Raw genomic sequence first — 21,861 nt, 5'->3', positions numbered from 1 at the left:
CTTCCGGGAAAAACTGCCCTTCGGAAAGTTCTTCAACTCAAAAGATATCAAGTTCGCCGGGTGTTCAACTGATAGAACTACACCATTATAATAAACTAGTTTCTGTGTGGACTATTTTTAGCTATGCATTCTAGATCTTGACATGAAATTTGGGTATTCTCATTTTTCACTGTACTTTGTACGGAATCCAGTTGGGCCATACTGAAAGTCGTCTGTCGACCTTTAAGGTTAGCGTTGTATGCAAACCTTGTCACCACTATGTTTCATGTCAACAATATGAATATTATTAGACAAACAACGCAACGCAAACGTTTTCAATTGAACTTTACCAGGTAATAATCCTGTGTATCCATATAAACGACTCCCATATGCACCCTTAATTGGCCTTTAGTAACACAACAACAGTTTTGAGACGCAATTCTGTGTGCATCACTAAACATCTATCTATACTGTCTAACTCCCCTTGCGGGTATTATTGACAGGTAAACAGACATTATTAAACAGACATTGTTCATTACCAATTAAGGAGAGAAAAGAATAAACTTCAACTAGAAATGACGGGGCGGCGGCCGACGCGTATCCCCACGCCACTACTTTTGACCTAGGGGTCAGATCAAAATTCCAAATAGTGCATTGTCGCACATATGCTCATAGCTACCATGTGTTTAAGTTTCAAGGTTCTAGTGCTAATAGTGTAGGAGGAGATAGTGGCCAGGACGGACGGACAGATGGCAGAGATAACCACATAATCCCCCCCACTCCAATTCGGAGCCTGGGTATAAAAACACATTTACCTGAATGAAAACCTTCGGAAGTGATTCTTCTCATTAAACCTTAAAAAAATCACGGCGATGTCTCAACACACTATAATTTTTATTCCTCCGAAGGAGGGCATATAGTGATCAAGCCGTCCGTCTGTCTGTCCGTCTGTCATTCCATCACACTTTGCGTTTAGGTTTCTAAAAATTCTCATAACTTCCATGTTGCTTCCGATGTAACCTTTATATTTGGCGCGCATTTGTGTATGGACAAGGCCTCTCCATATGCACAGAAATTTTGGACCCTGTTACCTACACCTTGAACTTAGGGTCCGCGTTTAGGTTGTGAAATCTGCGATGAGGTTTAGAAAAATGCTCATAACTTCTATGTCCCTTGAGATATTACCTTCATATTTGGTATGCATGTGTATATGGACAAGACCTTTCCATACGCACACACTTTTGACCCCTGTGACCTTGACCTTGAACTTAGGGTTTGCATTTAGGTTTCGAAATCTGCGTTTTGGTTTTGAAAAATGCTCATAACTTCTTTGTCCCTTGAGATATAACCTTTATATTTGGTATGCATGTGTATATGGACAATGCCTTTCCAAAGGCACACAAATTTTGACCCCTGTGACCTTGACCATGAACTTAGGGTCTGCGTTTAGGTTTTGAAATCTGCGTTTAGGTTTCGAAAAACTTCTATGTCCCTTGAGATATCACCTTCATATTTGGTACGCATGTGTATATGGACATGACCTTTCCATACGCACAACAATTTTGACCCCTGTGACCTTGACCTTGTCCTTCTGTCACACTTTGCGTTTAGGTTTCACGTTAAGTTTCGAAAACTGCTCATAACTTCTTTGTCCCTTCACATAGCAACTTGATATTTGGCATGCATGTGTATCTCATGGAGTTGCACATTTTGAGTGGCGAAAGGTCAAGGTAAAAAACATGTATCAAAGAGGCATAGAAAGGGGGCATTGTGTTTTTGACAAACACATCCCTTGTTGTTAACATTTTTATTTTAAAATTTGGAACAGTGTAAATATTCGACATCGTTATCAACTTACTCGTAACATCAAATATCACAATGTGCAAACAATTGGTTTTCTTCAACCTACCGATAGCGAAACTTTAAGTTGATACGACAGCCTTCCAATATGGTGGATAGAGTGTACAAAGAATAAAAAAGTAAAACAAAAGAGCAATTATTTTTGTTTTAATGGTACTATTTGCATGAGTTTGTGCTTTAGACAGGTAAACGTTGATCAGTTTTTGTAGTATCAGTGTTCCTTAGCCCTTGCAGTGGTGATCAAAGTTTGCATCTTAGAACAATAGATAGCGCATTGCAACTCTCAGCAACCCTTTTGGTTATAAAGCTGAGAGTGGAATTATTGCAACTTACTCGAAACCCATAACCTGGCAGGATACAATTATAGAAGTGTATCATGATTTCTTGCTGTTATGCTTCAAATCTATTACAAGCAAAAGAATTTCATTGAAAAATAGTTGGGCAAAGTACCAATTATCACTGTTCCAATGACAAAAGAGTAGGGATGCCAATTTGAAGTAATGTTTGAATGGATGATATTTATATAAATGGATGATATACACATGCATGTAATAGCGTTGTGTCTTTATTCATCTTAACATTATTTATCAATTTGTATAACCTTTCATAACCAAACATGTTGAATACCTTGTAAACATGTATGCATTTTTTTTAACCTTTCTTAACCAAACAGTTTACTACTTTAAAGGTCAACAGGCAAAGTTCAATATGACACAAACAGGATTCCATACCTGTATCATTTGTCATGATAACATGGATTGCTGATAGTAGAGTTTGTTTACATGTGATCCTTCATTAGTCAATGCTATTGATATAGCTTTTGCATTCATTATTGTATACGTTTTATTTTTGCATATATGTGAAACCCTGCATATGGATAAAACAGGTATTTAACTACAAATATTTAGTGGGTATTTTATTATTTCAAAGTTTGTGTGCAAATATTTTCAACATAGTAGGTCTATACAAGTACTATCCGAATGTTTCCAAATAAGTATATTTTGTGTCACCACTTGTGTTATGTTTAAAACAATTTCAAATCTTTCCATTTTAAAGTATGCTTCTGTTGGTATTTAAAAAATGTGAAACTTACTTTTAATAAAAATAGACATATTTTTACTGAAATAAACAGATGCAAATTGCTTCTAAGGAAATACATGTAAAATAATTTTGCAAATGCACAATTACATGCCAAATAAGACCATCTGTGCTTTTTACAGTGCTCTATTAATGGGGCCTTTTCACAGATTTTGGCATGTTTTGAAGATTGTCATTAAATGCTTTATATTGATAAATGTAAACGTTAAATTTTAAAAGCTCCAGTAAAAAAATCAAATATTAAATTTAAAAAAGGAAAAAAAAGTAGCCCGCAGCAGGGATCGAACCAGTGACCCCCGGAAACCTGAAGTAAAAACGCATTAGCCTACTGAGCTATCCTGCCAAGCATTCATAAGGCGCGTATTTTATACGTTATATAAGAAATCTTCGTAGTTTCACAAATTTAAACGACAACAAAAGAACTCTCCAAATTTTTCAATCGTTTCGTGTTGCAACGCTTTATAATTTTTAGGTTTTTAAATCATCAAAAGATGCATATAATGGCTATATAAGACCATGGCAAATGTTCAGTATTACTGTTTCCTCACAAATGTCATAACTAAATCGAAAATTTGCGAATCTGAAACAAATGTTTTCAATTTTGTCAATTTACCAAACCTTGGAAAGATCCCTTTAATAGGTCCAGGTTGTTTGAATGAGAAAATTTCTAATAAATGGGCACATTTTAAAAACATTAATACATCTGTTTGCATGTAAATACTCTGTTGTGTTTCTGAACCTCTATTGCTGTTTATATACAAAAATGACACTTATTATCCCCCACCATAGGCGGAGGGATATTGTTTTGGCGTTGTCCATCTATCCGTCCGTCCGGCACTTTTGTGTCCAGAGCCATATCTTGGAAGTACTTTGGCTGATTTCTTTGAAACTTAGTATGAGTATATATATGGATAAGAGGATAATGCATGCCAAATGGCATTGTACACCATCGGATAATAACGGAGTTATGGACCTTTGTATCTTAAAAAAATGCTTTTGTGTGTGTCCGTAGCCATATCTTGAAAGTGCTTTGACGGATTTCATTGAAACTTGGTATGAGTATGCATATTATATGGATAAAAGGATGATGCACGTTGGCGTTGTCCATGCGTCCAGAAAACTTGTTTCCAGAAGTATAATGGCGGGGGATATCAATTCAACAAATTTGCTTGTTTTATTTACATCTGCACAGAGGTATGGAACCCAAGATGATTTAAGCTCTAATTTTCAGCATTTAATGTGCACTTCAATAAAACTGTTCCAAGATAAAAAATATTAGAATCATATTTTGTCTGTAGTCTGTAATACACTTGCCAAATAGAACTACATGAGAATATTTATGTTTGTTTATTTTCCAGATAAATGTGATAACAGCAACACCATGCACCGTCCAGTCAGAAGATTGTGTGTAATGTTCAACCACCTGGTAGGTTTTTGTTAATGCCTCCAAGCTTGTCTCATCATCAAGTGAATTTTGAAGCTTCCTTGCTCAGAATCTCAGTTTTGTTAAGAGGCTCCTGTATATTTGTGTATCAGAAAATTTGCATTCTCTTTGTCCACCTGCTAAGTTTGATGACAGTCAGCCTACTTTTGTTGAATATGATCAATACTGTTTGATATATTGTTCTCTTTTAGTAATGGATTTAAAGTCATGATTATTTTTCTATAAACATGCAATAAATGCAAGGGCCTTTTAAAGGTCATTTTCCCCCCAAAAAAAGGCCACTTCCACAAAGAGAATTTCTCTAAAATTATGCAATTTTCCCTAAATTTCAAGTTTACCTTTTTCTCAGTTTTGTTGATAATTTTCCCCCCAGAATGGAAGAATAGGCCCTTTCCCCAAATCAAGAAAAAAAGCCCAGCTACTTTAAAACTTATTGAAATCAAATACATTTTCGGTTCAGAGGGTGGCTGTACCTTACAGTACGACGTCACAGATGGTTGACGAGGTCATTCTACAGAGGATTCAGGACTGTGGGGTGATAACTCTCAACAGACCCAAGTCTCTGAATGCCTTGAATCTGAGCATGATCAGAAAAATTATGCCCCAGATGACGGTAGGAGTTGATATTATCTTCTTCTTTTTATGCCCCAGGTAGGGTGGCATATAGCAGTATGAACTGGCCGTCAGTCTGTCTGTCCGAAAACTTTAACATTGGCCATAACTTTAGCAATATTGAAGATAGCAGCTTGATATTTTGCATGCATGTGTATCTCATGAAGCTGCACATTTTGAGTGGTGAATGGTCAAGGTCATCCTTCAAGGTCAAAATTCAAAAAAATACAATCCAAGGGAAGTAATAAGCTTTAAAAGGGAGATAATTTCTAAACCTTCCAAATGATATATTGAAATTTTATTTCAAAGCGGCATAATAGGGGGCATTGTGTTTCTGACAAACACATCTCATATTTTTAAATGGCTGGATGGGTGCTTGGCAACTGTGCCCAAGGGGGGTCCGTGGCGCTAGCAAGTTATGCTTGCAGTTCTCCATTGAACGTTCGGTCAAAACATTTGTCCCAATGATATCTTGGCCAAGTTCAAACCTTGGTTGTGTCGGGCAAAACACAAGGGGCTGTAATCACCAAACCATTGTTAGACTTAAGAATAAAGAATAGACTTAAACCTAGAAAAATATATCCAGTACTTGATTATATGCAGGCTACCACTGGCGATAATGTCCATTACCGGTACATAATGTTCTAAATGAAGTATGATGTACATAGAGGCAGTTAATCCCAAGTTTGACTCAAATTAAAGCAATTCTTTAAAAAAAAGGAATATTCTTGTTTTTAGACTTAAACAAAAGAATTATTTGGTGAATACAGGCTCAGGTCACTAGCTCAAAGTAAAGAAAAACAGTTTGGAGCAATAGACAACAATTTTGTATTCTCAACCATATTGAAACTGCTCATATAATTTGTTTTATTGATATTCTAGACAAAGTCTTTAATTGATCCAGCCCATTGAAAAATCTGCAGATGAAGTGGCAGTTTAACTTACATATAGTCAAATGTTACAAGCTCAGAACAGTTAACTTCATTTTCAGTCTCAGGTTAGAGCCTTTGGTCCACTTGTATTAATTTTATGTTGCAGTTTACATATTCAGTTGTTTATGTAATCCTGACTAAGTGAACACATGTATTGATTTGTTTCAGGAATGGGAGAAGGACCCAGCAATGAACCTTGTCATCATTAAGGGGACAGGAGGCAAAGCATTTTGTGCTGGGGGGGATATCATTGGTAATTTTTTCCCTTGTACCTTTTTGTGGTTTACCTATGTCCAACGTCCACTTTGTTGCAACATGTTTTATTTTTCGTCAATTTTAAGCTCATTACTTCTCTAGAGGCCACATTGTTAATCCAATCTTGAAGTAACTTTGCCAGAATCTTTATCTTGGGAATGTGTAGGCAAGTTTGTATTCATGAATCAGGCAAAAAAAAATCATCAGGGCAAAGGTCTAAAAAAAAATGTGCTTACATTCTAAAGGCCAAATTTTTTACTGCATCTTGATAAATTTAGTAAGAATGATCACTAGCCCATCTTAGCATGAACTGCTCAAGGTGAGCTATTGTGGTCTTTAATTTTGCCCAGCGTAGGCCTTCTTGTGTTGTGTAGTGTACATTATTAATGTTAAGCTCTTTACCACTTTAGAGTCTCCTTGCTTTTCATTCAATGGTTGAATGTTGTCCAAGATTAGTCTATGTAGTCCCCACTTGCTTACCAAGGACAACACTTTCCTCCTAGACCGGATTCATGTTCAGAAAATACTTCCTTTGAAAGAATAATCCCTCAAAGCGGAAAGTGTTGCCCCTGATTAGCCTGTTCGGACTTCACTTATGTGGGACAACACTTAACGCACATGCATTTATCCCAGTTTTCCCAAAAGTGGCTCATATATTTGTGCTTCTTGGTGTGTTTCCTATATTTCTAGCTGTCACAGAAGCTGGAAAACTTGGTGGTGACTTGGCCAAAGATTTCTTCAGAGAAGAGTATATTCTCAACAATAAAATAGGTAACATACAAATTTGCAGTTAAGACTAAGTGGATATGAGAGCATTGTGTACACCACTCCAAAACTGTGCAAGATTTACCTGACAATCATACATTGACATACATCCTACTTTAAGCAGGGCAGTCCTGCTTGTTGGAGGTTTGTCCGGTCGTCCCGTGATAATATTTTTCCTGACATTTGTAAGAATCAATGCTATTTTTATATGTCACTTGATGCATGAGTTAAGTCAAAACTATAACCATACTGTATCTATGGCATTTGATTCCATTACATAAACTGATGTATTCATTGAAATGTATGTTTTCATAATTAAAGGTCAGTGCAAGGTTAACATTGCCCAGCTAAATCAAGCGTTACATTTAAGCAATTAATGTAGGTAGTGAAAAAGAAAACAACAAAAGTTGACTTTGTTTTATATCACGTTTCTATGCATGTATATTTTAGGTACATACAAGATCCCGTTTGTAGCATTTATTGATGGAATTACAATGGGTGGTGTAAGTTAATTTTTGTTCCATTTAACATGTTAGTAAAATGAATCAGATCTAATTTAAGTAACTAGATATGATTGAGTTTGTCACTTACAATAAAATGTGTCCTTTGTCATTTACAACTACTGTGTGAGTAGATTGAATTGTTGTGAAGTATCCTTCAGTCTGTGTATACATATATATTATTCACACTGTAAATTTTATCAGTATTATAAATGTTCAAAGAGTAAAAAAAGAAGACTTACTTACTTCTATAAAAATGCTGAATCTGTATCTTTACAAAAATGTATTTATACCTCTTGCTAAACAAATATTTTTTGCACTGTTTCATTTTCATGAATTTGAGTGAAAATAAAATATATATAAAATGCTGATAATCCATTGGCAATTATAAAGCATTAAAAGGGATAGAAGTGCCAAATAAATAACCAAGGTCATGTTTATGAAATTAAGATGATGTGACATACATGTAAACTGTTTGCTGCCACTTGGACACAGGAGACGTAAGGATTAATAAAAAGCAATAGGATATTTAGCAAAATGTTAACACTGTAATGTTTTGACAGACCAGATTGATAGGCAATAAAACACTCTAAAGTTTTAATTTGACTGAAAATCTTTTATGATAGTCATTTTTACGTACATCATTTTAGCTCACCTGAGCTGAACACAACGTGCTCATGGTGAGCTTTTGTGATTGCCTTTCGTCCGTGATGCGGCGTCAACATTAGCCTTGTTAATACTCAAGAGGCCACATTTATTGTCCGACCTTCATGAAATTTTGTTAGAAGATTTGTGCAGATGATATCTTGGACGATTTAAAAAATGATTTCGTTTGAAAAACATGGCCGCCAGGGGGCGGGGCATTTTTCCTTATATTGCTATAGTAAAACCTGGTAAACACTCTAGAGGCCACATTTATTGTCAGATCGTCATGAAACTTGGTCAGAAGATTTTTCCCAATGATATCTTGGGTGATTTTGAAAGCGGTTCCGGTTGTTTGAAAAACATGGCAACCAAGGGGTGGGGCATTTTTCCTTATATGGCTATAGTAAAAACTTAAACTCTCCAAAAGTCACATTAATTGTCCAATCTTCATGAAACTTGGTCAGAACATTTGTTTTAATGATATCTTGGATGAGTTTGAAAATGGTTCCGATCTGTTGAAAACATGACTGCCAGGGGGCAGGGAATTTATCCTTATATGGCTTTAGTAAAACCTTGTTAGCACTCTAAGAGTTACATTTATAGTTCACGCTTCATGAAACTTGGTCAGAACATTTGTTCTAATGATATCTTGGGCTGCACTGAACATGTCAGTTCCTTTGTTTCTTAGTTGAGTGACTTTTGGCCTTTCAGGCCGTCTTGTTAAAAGTATGTATTTATTTGCTTACAGAACAGAACAGACATTTGATTAAGCCTTATACATAAGTACATCGTCTTAATACATACAGTAAGTATGTCACGTTAACAGGGCTATTATTTTACATATTCAGCATCTTTAATGAACTTCTTTCTAAGGGAACAGCTGTTATTGTATCTCCTGTAATTGAAGACCTTCTTTAGTAAGGTTGTTCTGTTATGTGACTGTTGAACAGGGTGTTGGCCTGTCAGTCCATGGACAATACCGCGTGGCAACAGAGAGAACAGTGTTTGCCATGCCTGAAACCGGAATAGGTAATACACAATATAGAAATAAATTTTGGATATACTATTTATTGTTGTAATCCACCCGGTGAAGGACATGTTTGTGCCCTTGGTAGGGTGGCATATAGCAGTTGCACTCTCCGTCCATCCATCTGTCTGTCCAGCATTCTGTTTCCTGAGCGTTTTTTCCTTAACACTTTCAGATATTAACTGAGTTTTGGTATGTGAGTTTACCTGCATGAGTTAAAGATTAAGTTCCATTGTTGTTTCGGTCCATTGATTTTTGGCAAAGTTATGGGCCTTGTACTTAGAAATTTTCTCCATAATGAACAGTTTGCCTTGTTTGTTGCCAAACTTTTGTTCAAGATTGAGTGTAGCTCTGGTCAATTGATTCTCTATGAAGTAACGTGCCTTTCAACTAGGAATTTTCTTAAAAATAAATGATTTCTGGATTTTTTGTGAAACTCCTATATAAACCTGATATTTGGTGTCTGGGTCTACCTTCATGGTTTTCAGATCAAGGTTGAGTTTTTTTAACATATGTCGAGTTTTGAGACAAAAGTGGAATGATGGTGCATCTGTGCCAGGGCTCGTGCTGTCGTTCGCCACTTGAGCCATTTGCGAAAATATTGAGAATTTGGCTCAAGAAAAATCCGATTTGCGAAAATGCTAAAATCTCGTAAAATTTCATTGAAAACAGCCGCCATTTTAACCCGAAACTGGTTTTCTATATTTTTCTCTTTGTTTCAATGAAAGTATTCGCAATTTGAACAGTGAACAAAAACCGGTCTGCACCTGTATCGAGACATCGCTTGACCTTATTGTTATTGAAGTGCACATGGTAGCTGGCCAATCAAAACTGAGCTCGCTTACACATGAAATGACGTTGTTGAATGAAACGTAAAAATGGGTGGAGCTTTGAATACACATTTAATATTGTCGTCTGCAACAAAATAGCGACCGGTCGCAAATGTCCTATTATAAGATTAAAAATGAAAATAAGCGTGACAATAAATTAATTATTTCCAAGCTGACTATAGATCAAAATTAAAGAGTGATAATGAAATAATTAGTTCTATGTCGTTGATGTTACAACTTTCTGTCGATTTTTGATTGAAATGAAAAGGTGATAATTAATTAATTTGATCATTTTACTCCCACACTATGCTTACTAACAGCGGCGTATTTAAAACAAATGAAAACGTGAAAAACACGCGCGGTTTAATTGCAATTAAAGTTTAATTAAAGTTACGAATTTGTAACGCATAGGAAGAGTAATTCATGTAGTCAACTATATAAATGGAAGTAACCACTTTGTCCGTACAGTCGCTAACATGACTTCTTCAACCTTAAAGCGTCCTTTGAACGAAAATGAGTCTGAACAAAAAAATAAAAAATTAAAACACAAAAAACTAGAGTATTCCAAGAGCCATTCCTATCCAGCATCAGCAGAAGCTGCCAAAAGGTTGTTAGTATCCCCAGTGTCTACAGTTGATTGTGAACGAGGGTTCAGTAGGCAGAATGTAAACAAAACTGATCTAAGAAATTGTTTGACTGTAAAAAATTTAGAACATCTCATGAAAATCTCAATTGAAGGAAAAGACTGCAAATATGTTGACTTTAAAGTGATCTACCAACTGTTGGCTGGTAAAAAACAGTGATTTGTTTGCAATGTATTTTGTGAATGAAATGTATGCTTGTATTTTACATGCCATTCATCATGTTGTTACAAATGTGCTGTATGAAAATATCTATTACTATGAAAATTGTGATGTGATGTATATTATGATATGTGACATGTGGGGGGGGGGGGGGGGGGGAATGCCCCCGGACCCCACTAGATCTGGGTGGCTCAAAGATATTTTGGGCCAGCGCTAGCCCTGTGTGCCCTATGGACACTTATCTTGTGTTTATAACCTAACAAATGAATTTTCTGGGGGTATACTGGAGTTATATTGTTGGTATGTTTATGTGTCTCTGGTCTTAAACACTGTACACATGTACTTTTTGTTTCTCAGTTTCCTGCCTATAAACATGAAACTTAGTATATATATGTTGTTTATACTGTAAAGAATTATTTATTAACACCCAGCTTCTTATTGAAGTATTAGTAAAAATAAACCTAAATGTCCCTCCTTCATATTGAAATCATCTGCCTAGGCTAGTCTAAAACTTAATGAAATCCCTGTTTATATAAAATGCGGTTTCTATCAAGCACTTTTTACATCGGATGTTCTTTGCAGTCAATACAGTGCTGATGATGGAATAAATAGGGAATATTACATGGTTTCTGTGTTCAGGTGGTTTGTATTGCACAAGATGATTGTATAATGATATTGTTATTAACCCTGTTTGAAAGCTGTACATGTACACAAAAGAAATAAAAAACACATTTTTGAAATTTTTAAAAGATGCACATGAATACATCCTATGATGTACACAACATTTCAAAATGGGTATTGTGCTTGTCTTTAAGTTTCTTTTCTTAATTACAGATATTTCTGACTCATAAACCTAGTCTGCTTTCCAAGTCATTAAAAACGGACACAGATTTTCTCTGTGCAATATTCCATTTTTATCCAGAAGCTCTTACTTTATAGCTGAAGTACTCCATTTTTTAGGAATACTATTTATTGGTTTATAAGAAAATATTAGCTTGTTTCTAGGCCTGTTTCCGGATGTAGGTGGCGGGTATTTTCTGCCACGTCTAGGGGGTAAACTGGGTGTTTTTCTGGCCCTAACGGGATACCGGTTGAAGGGCAGGGATGTACAGAAGGCAGGGGTGGCCACACACTTTATACAGAGCAGCAAGGTATGGTTGATATAAAATGTCTCTTTCATTTAAAGTCACACACTTTCCCTCTGACCATGAAATGGAAAACATGTTAATCAATAGATATACACTTCATCACCGTTTTTTCGAACACCGATAATCCAAAGTCACCGTTATTTCGAAGTATTTTACGTGTCCCGATTTTGGTTCTTCTTTGTTTAATACAAAATTTCATTGTTAATCCCAACTTAGTTAAACCGAAGAAATCGTTAATTCGAAGTGATTCAGTCGGTCCCAACACTACAAATTGCATCTAATTATCAATCTTTAATTCGAAGTCAAAACTGCAAAATACTGAGCGTAATTTCACACCTTTGTCGTGGCGCGTCAAAAGCCGATAATTACACCTTTGTCGTCTGCGCGAATGCCGGTGTTCTGAGAGACATTGAGTATTAGTTTTAAAAAAAAGGTAATTTATTTCTGAAAATGTATTCATATGTATGTATGTCTGATAATTTGTGCTAATCATTATATTTTATATGTTCAGTAATTCGACAAAAATAAAACAAGAAAAAGAATCGTTTTATTTCTCCGTTTGTTACAAGTGGAAATCTATTGCTATCTAACTAGTTTACGCTTTTAAGTAAGCGTGTAACCGAACCATGAGATTTCCACAATGTTTTAATTTTACAGAATCAAAAGAAGTCTTCTGTCAATGTTTATTTCGAATTATCGTTAATCCGAAGTTTTTTTAACGGTCCCGACGACTTCGAAATAACGGTGTTGAAGTGTAGATGCAATTTGAAAGTGTGCAAAATTGTCATTAAATCTATAGCCTAGTAAGCAAGTAATGTAATATTTTTCAAACGGTACCGCTTTTAAAACCGAAAGTAGGATTTCTATACGTATTCGTCCATTCAAACAAATGCGACTATTTTTAAGTTTTAAAACGCAAATAAGACGGATTTCTACCGTGTAACCACCAGATATATTCTAATTGGCATAGATAAAATAAATTCTATAGCCTAGTTAGCAAGTAATTTATTATAAGCTCATCTATTTTTTGAAAAAATTATGAGCTATTGTCATCACCTTGGCGTCGGTGTCGACGTCCGGTTAAGTTTTGCGTTAAGGTACACTTTTCTCATAAAGTATCAATGCATTCAAACTTGGTACACTTACTTAATATCATGAGGGGACTCTGCAGGCAAAGTTAGATAATTCTGGCTTGCATTTTGACAGAATTATGTGCCCTTTTTATTCTTAGAAAATTGAAAGTTTTGTGTTTAGGTCCATTTTATTCCTTAAGTATCAAAGCTTTTGCTTTCATACTTGCAACACTTACTAACTATCGTAAGGGGACTGTGCAGGCAAAGTTATGTAACTCTGACTGGCATTTTGATGGAATTATTGGCCCTTTATACTTGAAAATTTGGTTAAGTTTTGTGTTTTGGTCCACATTACCACTAAAGTATCATAGATATTGCTTTCATACTTGGAACACTCGCAAACTATCATAAGGGGACAGTAAAGGACACGTTGCATAACTCTGGTTGTCATTTTTACGGAATTATGGCCCTTTTTTGACTTAGTAACTTTGAATATATGGTTTCATTTTGTGTTTAGATCCACTTTACTTCTAAAGTATCAAGGCTATTGCTTTTAAACTTTGAATACTTTCATGCTATAGGTCATGAGATAGGTCCCTACACCTTTAAAAAGAAAAAGAGATGAGCGGTCTGCACCCGCAAGGCAGTGCTCATGTTTTTCAAACGGTACCGCTTTTAAATCTGAAAGTAGGATATCTAGACGCATATGTCCATTTCGACAAACGCGATTATTTTTAAAGCGCAAAAAAGACTGATTTCTACCTTGTAACCACCAGGTATATTCAAATTGGCATAGATAAAATATGTTTCTTATTTATACTTAAATTTACTTTGCCAAATAAGTTGTGTGACTTTAATCAGCGTAAAATAACATAATGCTGTCATCAAACTTGTAAATAAGGTAATTGGATTCAAAAAAGTGAATCGCACATGAATACATTTGTAACATAATGAACTTGAAAATACTGTTTTGCAAGTTTTGCATTGCAAATATTCTATTTGACTGGAACTAGATCCATTCCGATAGCAATACATTATTGCTGTTATACTTCTTATTTACAGTGTTGTATCAAACTTAAAAGTTAAAATTTTCTCTTAAGCGTAACTTGTCCTCCATAATAAAATACATGTTCCTGGCTGTTGTTTTCTTGATTTGGGAAAATGGCAGAAACTTCCTTTTCAGGGCATTATATATGCAGAAAATTGAGAATATGGAAGATAATTTCCAAGGTAAATTTGGGAAACGTTGTATAATGAAGATGTTTTCTTTGGGAAAGGAGCCAGCTTAAGTGGAAAAAATCAAAAGCCTTGCATTGAAGGCCATTTAAACTCTTTCCCTCTCAGAAGCAAAGTGAAAAGGGCTGTTTGCAACCAGCATTAATCCAGAACAGCCTGCAAGTAATAGTTTAGGTTTTATGCTGTTTATGGTGTTTGTTGCTTATTAGTATCTTAGGGTTGGAAATGAAGCCTTTTAAACTTGAATCTAGTAAGAATGGCCTTAAATTTAATTTGATTCAGCGACTAAAAACCTGTCAATGTGCGTATATGAGTGGTATAGGGTTAAGGCTCACAATTACAGATGCAGGCTCTGGAGGAGGCCTTATTGAAGCTGCCAGATCCAAAGTCTCGTGATGTTGCTCGCACACTGGACAGATTTCAGACTGAGGTTTGCTATTGTAAACCATCTCATTGATTAGTAAACTGTTAATATATTTTAGACGTGTTCTGAGAAAACGGGGCTTAATGCATGTGCGTAAAGTGTCATCCCAGATTAGCCTGTGCAGTCCACACAGGCTAATCAGGGACGACACTTTCTGCTTTTATGGTATTTTTCTTTTGAAGGAAGTCTCATCTACACAAAAACCCAGTGAAGGCAGAAAGTGTTGTCCCTGATTAGCCTGTGTGGAATGCACAGGCTAATCTGGGATGACACTATGCACATGCATTAAGCCCCGTTTGCTAAGAACTCGGCTCATTTTATCTTCAATCTGGAAACACAGGGTTAAATGCATGAGCATTAAGTGTTGACAAATTCAGAAAATATTAATGCCTTTGGACTGTTTGCCCTGGAGCAGTGCTTCTGTATCAAAGTAATGATCCCTGAAACAAAATGCTCAAATTTAGTTAATGGATTAAAGCAAGAAAAAAAAGAATGACAACAAACTATCAAAACATAATTCGAGCAGTAATAATGATGATGTCACCACCACTGATAGTCTCAGATTATATGAGTAGACCTAATAGCCATCATTTCGTGCTGCACAGCGATATAACTCAACCCCCCCCAACCTCTTAAAATGATTAAAATGTTCGAGAGATATACTGACTACGAATACAACTTATGTATCCCAATACCACTTATGTATTTCTATTAGATTTGGGTGATTTTTGTGAATTGTGGTCGTTCCAAAACGATTTGCAACAAAGGAGAAGATTGCGATGTAGCTGGCAATGTTAAATATTGAAATATGACTAAATGGATAAAAAATCTCCCTGTTAAGAGTAAGAATTTCGATGAAAATGCAGAATGCTACGCACATTGTCTTTCTAGGTCAGCACTAGAAATAGGATATCAATACGGATTCTAAAGAATAATCTATATTAAGATTCACATTCACCACATATAATGTGTGTGTGGTCGAATATCATTAAGCTTTTTGGGAGAAAAGGTCTCCAAGAAGATCATATGTGAAACATCAAAACGACTCACCTGTAACCCGCTTACCATGAAAATTGCTAAGAATATTAACAAAGTATGTTGTTTTATCTTGACTTACAAAACAATCATTGTATTTTTTTGTTTAAATGGCTGCTAAGTGTTGGGGCAGTTTTATTGGGAACCTTCGTCAACACTACTTACTCAGTACAGATGATTTTATTTTGGTCTTAGATGAGCACCTGATGTGTTTGGCCTTGTTGTTCAGTATTTTGTATTGTAGAAAATATTGTGTGGGGGGAAGAGGGTATCAGTAGAAATTAATCTCATGCGTCCAACCAACTTTAATTTCTCTGTTCATTTACCCTGAAACTTTTTTGTCACCAATCTAGTTTGCACTGTATCAATTACAGAGTACAGACATACCAGACACTGACTTCTCCCTACGCGACCACATGGGGGAGATCAATAGACTCTTTGATGGAGACACAGTGGAGCAGATCTTTGAGAACCTCAGGAAAGAGGGGTCTGAATGGTCCCTCAAACAGCTGGAAGAACTCAAGAAAAAGGTACCAATGGCCCCATGTGTTCATTCTTCATTTTCAAATCCTTTTTGGAAAGGGTGGGTGGGGAACAGGAAAACCTTTCATCCTATGTCCTTCATCTGCCCTATGTCCGTCATATGTCCTTGATCTGTATATTGCATGCTAGTCCACATCTCCTAAACCTTTGAATGATTTCCAGTAAAATGACCTCATATAGTTTGGATATTGAGCCAATGTGCAAACGCCATGTGTCAGTAACCCCGACTTTAGGTTTAAATTTTGTCTTTCATATCCCATATGCTCTTTCAATGATTTTTATTGAATTTAACTTAAATGTTTTTCTCTCTTTGAGACCGTGCACAGAAGGTATGGTCAAGTCAAGCAGAGTCAAGGTTATGGTTATCTTATTATAGTCTTATATTAAAATAGAGGTATTTGCTGGAGTAGATCTTTGAAATCCTTGCAAAGGAGAGTGAAGAATGTTCTTAAGCACTACTAAATGAACTTGACTTCAGTGAAAAGATGTTATAATTGATAGCATGGGCAGTTGATGTCAAACTGTTGCAACCTCTGGAATTGTTTACAACTTATACATAAAGAAATGCTTGATAAAAAAATCTTAGCTGTATTTATTCGCTCAAATAAAAATTTTATTCTGTTGAATCAATGAGATTATGTTTAAAAAGTCGTCTTGATGGACATTTTGAAAAGTATTGGGCTTAATCAAAACTGGTTCCTCATGCCGGGTGTACAGACTGTTTTAGAGAAGTATTAAGTATTGTGTTTAAACTGTGTATAAGTTCTAAGTAACTGGGAATTTTCTTTTCAGAAAATTGAGAAAAAGCAGCCATAGTACTGGGGTTTTGTTGAAAAATATAGTTTACCCTGTTTTTATTACGGTAGCTGGGATTTTCCACTGACCTAGGATAAAGGAGACAGGGAAGAAAACAATGTTTCTCACCTGGTTCATGCTGTCTGTTGTAGGGTTGGCAAGTAAAATATATATATCAATTATGAAAGTATTTTGAGGCCTTCTTCATTTAAGGCCTCCCCCAACACCTTGATACCCCCACTCCCAACCTTCAAATAATCTACTTGTGCCACACAGTTCCCACAAATATAAGTGTTTAAGTTATTAATTATTATGTCTTCAGTCACCAGTGTCCATGAAAATTACCCTGCAACTTTTATTGGAAGGGCAACACAAGACCTTACAGGAAGATCTACAGGTGGAGTATCGACTGAGTCAGCATTGCATGGAAGACAAAGACTTCTATGAGGGAGTGAGGGCATGTAAGTGGGGCAAAGTGTTGTTAGTTTTTGGAGCACTACTTGGAGAACTAATTCAGTATTTCTCAAATAAATAAATTGAAATTTTAAGTATGTCACTACCATACAGTATTGAATAACAAGACATAATTTTAACGAGAAGTGGTCCACTTATGTGATGTTATGTGCCCTTGATTTAGACATGGGCAAGGTTGCCATTACTGTCAAAAGAGGATACAGGGGTATAAGTTGCATAGTGACAAATCATATTTCACCGCTTTTTTTTTACTAAATACTGTTATTATATAAACCACAAATAATGTTGGCCTAAAAACTATACAAATAAAAGAAAGATATTGCTATGTAAATAGATCCATAAATTTATGTTCAGAGTGGAAAAAAACAGTATTAACCAAGATGCAATTGGTATTTCACGGACCTTTCCCCTATTTTAAGTAATAAAATAAATTGATAATCAAATATGCTGAACTATAAGCTGTGAAACTTACAAAATATGTCTCTCCTGATTTGATTAATTATAAAGTTTCCAAAAGTTAACATTAAGCATTTTCAAAAAGGTGACCAAAAAATGGTTGTATTATCACTTTTGAATAAACTTATTGGGAAGATGCAAAAAATAAATATTTTCTGCAAAAACAAGTTTTTCGTTTAAAAAAATAAATATTTTTTAATTACAATAAATGACACTGATTTTTAAGTATTTCAACTTAGAGCTTAGATTCATATTTCATCATTATAAAGGTAGGGTTATGTCTATCTCTATTTTATCTCATAAGCTGTAACAAAGTTCTTAAGTTCTGGACAAATGCAGTTCGCACACGCCTATCAGGGACAACATTTTTCTGCCTTATCAGGATATTCTTCAAGAAGAGACTAAAATCAAACAAAAAATCCTTGTAAGTGGAAAGTGTCCTCCTTGATTAGCCTGTACAGACTTTAAAGGCTAATCTGGGATAACACTTTAAGCACGTGCTGTTTCCCCAGTGTGAGGCTGACTTGTAATTTTGGTAAATTAAAAAAAACAAATGGTGGATCAAAAATTATTATTTACAATTTTATAGTGTTGAAAGACAAAGATAACAAACCAGTCTGGAATCCAGCCACGTTAGCAGGTGTCACCAGAGAACATGTGAACTGGTACTTCTCACCACTACCGCCAGACAGAGAATTGAAGTTGTAAACCTTAGCCAGACTACATTTTTTAAATAATTTTGTAATAGGATTTTTTTGTTTAAATTTTTATGAATTAAGTCATTGTCCATGTGATAAGTTGGATAAGAGATGTTTGTAAAATCTTGATATTGGTTGTTATTTTTATAGAAATTAAATAAATGAACAAGGCAAGGAGACATTTTGTAAATTATATTTTACTTTAAGCCTTTTATTTAAAATAATTTAATACATTTCTTGTTTCATTTATTCCAAAACTTGATTTTCAATATTGTAATTGAAGAACAAAATTGAGACATTACTTACGCATTTGGTAATTATAATAAAGTTCTGATGTAAAAATACAGGGTTTAAACTTATATCTCTTCCCTTGCTATCAACCATTGTGCCAGTATTAAGCAAGTAAAGCATTCACTTTAAAGGGTTAATTACAAAAGTTAAGGATAAAAGCCATATGTCAGATTGATGAAGACACTTAAAGAAATACGAACCTGAAAACATTTGATAATAATAGTGTTTCAGTTTGATTTGTGTAGAATTGTCATGAATATATTATGGTATCAGTTTTAAGATTATAGCCAGGTCTCAATCACATATCACAGGAATGGGTGGACTCGTGTAAATTGTTTTAAAATCTGTAAATGAAATAATATTTAACATTTGTGTGCGTGTTTCCTTTATTGTCTTGTTATAATGATTTGTTAGCTGTTCACAACATTTTCTGCAGTATTATGTTATTTACTTTGAGCTTATAATGAGATACATGTATGATTGTCAGTGGTGTTTAACAATTCAGAAGTGTAGATGTCTTTTGATTGACCGGGTTTGTATAAACAATTGTTCATTTTTTATGGTTTCCGAAATGGAAAGCAGATGTGCTGCTATAAGACATGGCAGTTTTAGTTGTTATTTGTGAACAGTTCTAACTAAAATAACATTAGTATTTATTGCAACGCTTTTTAATTATCAAAAAACCTATCAGAAGTGAAGATTGGCTTGACAACGTTCTATTTTTTTTTAAAGAGAGAGCTTTTCTTTTTTTATAATTTAGTTATTATAGGACTTATGTTATTATTTGAAATGTGATCTTTCAACTGTAACTGCCGGTTAGTTGTTAGAAAAATGTTATAACCGGAAATATAATATAATTGTGTACAGGTCGTCAATTTAAAGAATGTAATGTAAAAAAACTAAAAATATTTATAAAAAAATAACACATCTAAAAGCCGAAAGATTTTCTTTTTTTTTCATTTGCGCATTTTTGTTTACAATTGTTTTTTTTTGAAGTGCCATAATTGACATTCTGAAATTTAAGAGAATTAAAATTAAGGTTAAAGTGTTATTAACTGAACAACATACCCAGTTTTATACTACAGTTATAACTGAATAACATACCCAGTTTTATACTACAGTTATAACTGAACAACATACCCAGTTTTATACTACAGTTATAACTGAACAATATACCCAGTTTTATACTACAGTTATAACTGAACAACATACCCAGTTTTATACTACTGTTATAACAGAACAACATACCCAGTTTTATACTACAGTTATAACTGAACAACATACCCAGTTTTATACTACAGTTATAACTGAATAACATACCCAGTTTTATACTACAGTTATAACTGAATAACATACCCAGTTTTATACTACAGTTATAACTGAATAACATACCCAGTTTTATACTACAGTTATAACTGAACAACTTACCCAGTTTTATATTACAGTTATAACTGAACAACAAACCCAGTTTTATACTACAGTTATAACTGAACAACATACCCAGTTTTATATTACAGTTATAACTGAATAACATACCCAGTTTTATACTACAGTTATAACTGAACAACATACCCAGTTTTATACTACAGTTATAACTGAATAACATACCCAGTTTTATACTACAGTTATAACTGAATAACATACCCAGTTTTATACCACAGTTATAAATAAATAACTTACCCATTTTTATATTACAGTTATAACTGAACATCATACCCAGTTTTTTACTACAGTTATAACTGAACAACATCCAGTTTTATACTAGAGTTATAACTGAACAACATACCAAGTTTTATACTACAGTTATAAGTTATAACTGAACAACACACAGTTTTATACTACAGTTATAACTAAACAACTTACCCAGTTTTATATACAGTTATAAGGCCACGACTTTTTTTTTTATTGGTTTACAAAAATTATTTTGAAAATGGTCCATCGGGCGGTCGAAAAAAAAAAAAAAAAAAAAAACATCGGAAAAAAAAGTTAATACTAATAACATCAGAACAAAGACAACATATCTTGTATAACCTTAACACAGAGACAAAAAATCAAATTATGCAATGAAACACATCTATATCTTCAAATGAAATGAGTCCTAAAAGCACCTTTTGTAACATCAGGCAATTTTAAACACTCCATTACATGACATGCGTTCTTCTCCCATTAAAACGAAAAACTGCGCTTCATTTCCATAATTCGATGCGCTTCATTACGCAATGCAATGCCCGTTGCATAAATCTTATATAAGATAAACTACTCATACACAAATTACCGGTATGTGTTTGCTCTTACTCGACTTATGAGATCGTACATGAAAAAAAATCGAGGTAGATCGATCCATGCGTCGTCGCGGTAATGTTTGTCAAAGTTATTGTTGTCATGAAAACTCGTTGATTTACAACGCAAAACGTCTTATTTGAACTGATGCGAATTAATTTAATCATATTTGTCAACTTCGCTTTTGCTTTATTTTGATAATTTAATCCAAAGTTTAATGTTAGCAAGTGTTTTTTTTTTTACCGGAATTGTAAACAAGGAGTCAGTTAAAGTCTTCCGAAAATGTGCAGTCTGTGTGAATTGACAGTTTGACGTCATCAAAGGAAAGCCGCTTTCTGTCGGAAGCAATAAAGCGACAAATTTCGCGCCGAAAAAATTGGCTTCATTTGTCTAGCAATCAACATGCCGAACCAATCGTGTGTTTGTTTCTCAATTGCAATCCTCCAATTTAATAAAAGCACGTGCATAGCTCCGCCTTCGAATCTTTTGCCGAGAACGGAGGCGGAGTTTAATGGTTAATTGAGCTAGTGTTTTACGCAAGTTGAGTTCCGATTTGCCGAAATTACTCGGCCCTAAGCATTGAAACGACAAATACATTTATCAATGATTTTCCGAGATATACCGATTTGTTCCGATTTCCAAACTTTCTGTACAGTTC

The 21,861-nt window shown here is 34.7% G+C and overlaps 1 protein-coding gene across 5 annotated transcripts; it reads left to right on the top strand.

Moving 5' to 3' along the window:
• The first annotated feature begins 4 nt into the window (after positions 1–4).
• Positions 5–19,102, top strand: LOC127859972 (3-hydroxyisobutyryl-CoA hydrolase, mitochondrial-like). 5 transcript variants are annotated; one of them, XM_052397633.1, is made up of 12 exons: positions 5–153; positions 4,296–4,363; positions 4,842–4,994; positions 6,094–6,178; positions 6,871–6,951; positions 7,396–7,448; positions 9,041–9,119; positions 11,756–11,901; positions 14,551–14,637; positions 16,041–16,196; positions 17,327–17,465; positions 18,524–19,102. In XM_052397633.1, the coding sequence occupies exons 2-12, from the start codon at positions 4,319–4,321 to the stop codon at positions 18,640–18,642; spliced, it is 1,143 nt and encodes a 380-aa protein (XP_052253593.1). In that variant the 5' UTR covers positions 5–153; positions 4,296–4,318; the 3' UTR covers positions 18,643–19,102. The 5 variants fall into 5 exon arrangements, with proteins under 5 accessions (XP_052253593.1, XP_052253592.1, XP_052253594.1 ...); XM_052397632.1 differs by having other exon boundaries at positions 81–227; XM_052397634.1 differs by lacking the exon at positions 5–153 and adding an exon at positions 314–332.
• Positions 19,103–21,861: the final 2,759 nt, after the last annotated feature.

Source organism: Dreissena polymorpha, chromosome 15 (genome assembly GCF_020536995.1).
Source record: "Dreissena polymorpha isolate Duluth1 chromosome 15, UMN_Dpol_1.0, whole genome shotgun sequence".
Taxonomy (NCBI): Eukaryota; Metazoa; Mollusca; class Bivalvia; order Myida; family Dreissenidae; genus Dreissena; species Dreissena polymorpha.
Note: the sequence above shows the minus strand (reverse complement) of the source record. Positions and strands in the feature narration are given on the sequence as shown.

Excerpts from the sequence above, each read along its gene's own strand:
- LOC127859972 (XM_052397631.1), top strand. Across the intron at positions 7,449-9,040 it reads ATGGAATTACAATGGGTGGT|GGTGTTGGCCTGTCAGTCCA; the intron begins GTAAGTTAATTT and ends ACTGTTGAACAG. Across the intron at positions 9,120-11,755 it reads CATGCCTGAAACCGGAATAG|GCCTGTTTCCGGATGTAGGT; the intron begins GTAATACACAAT and ends GCTTGTTTCTAG.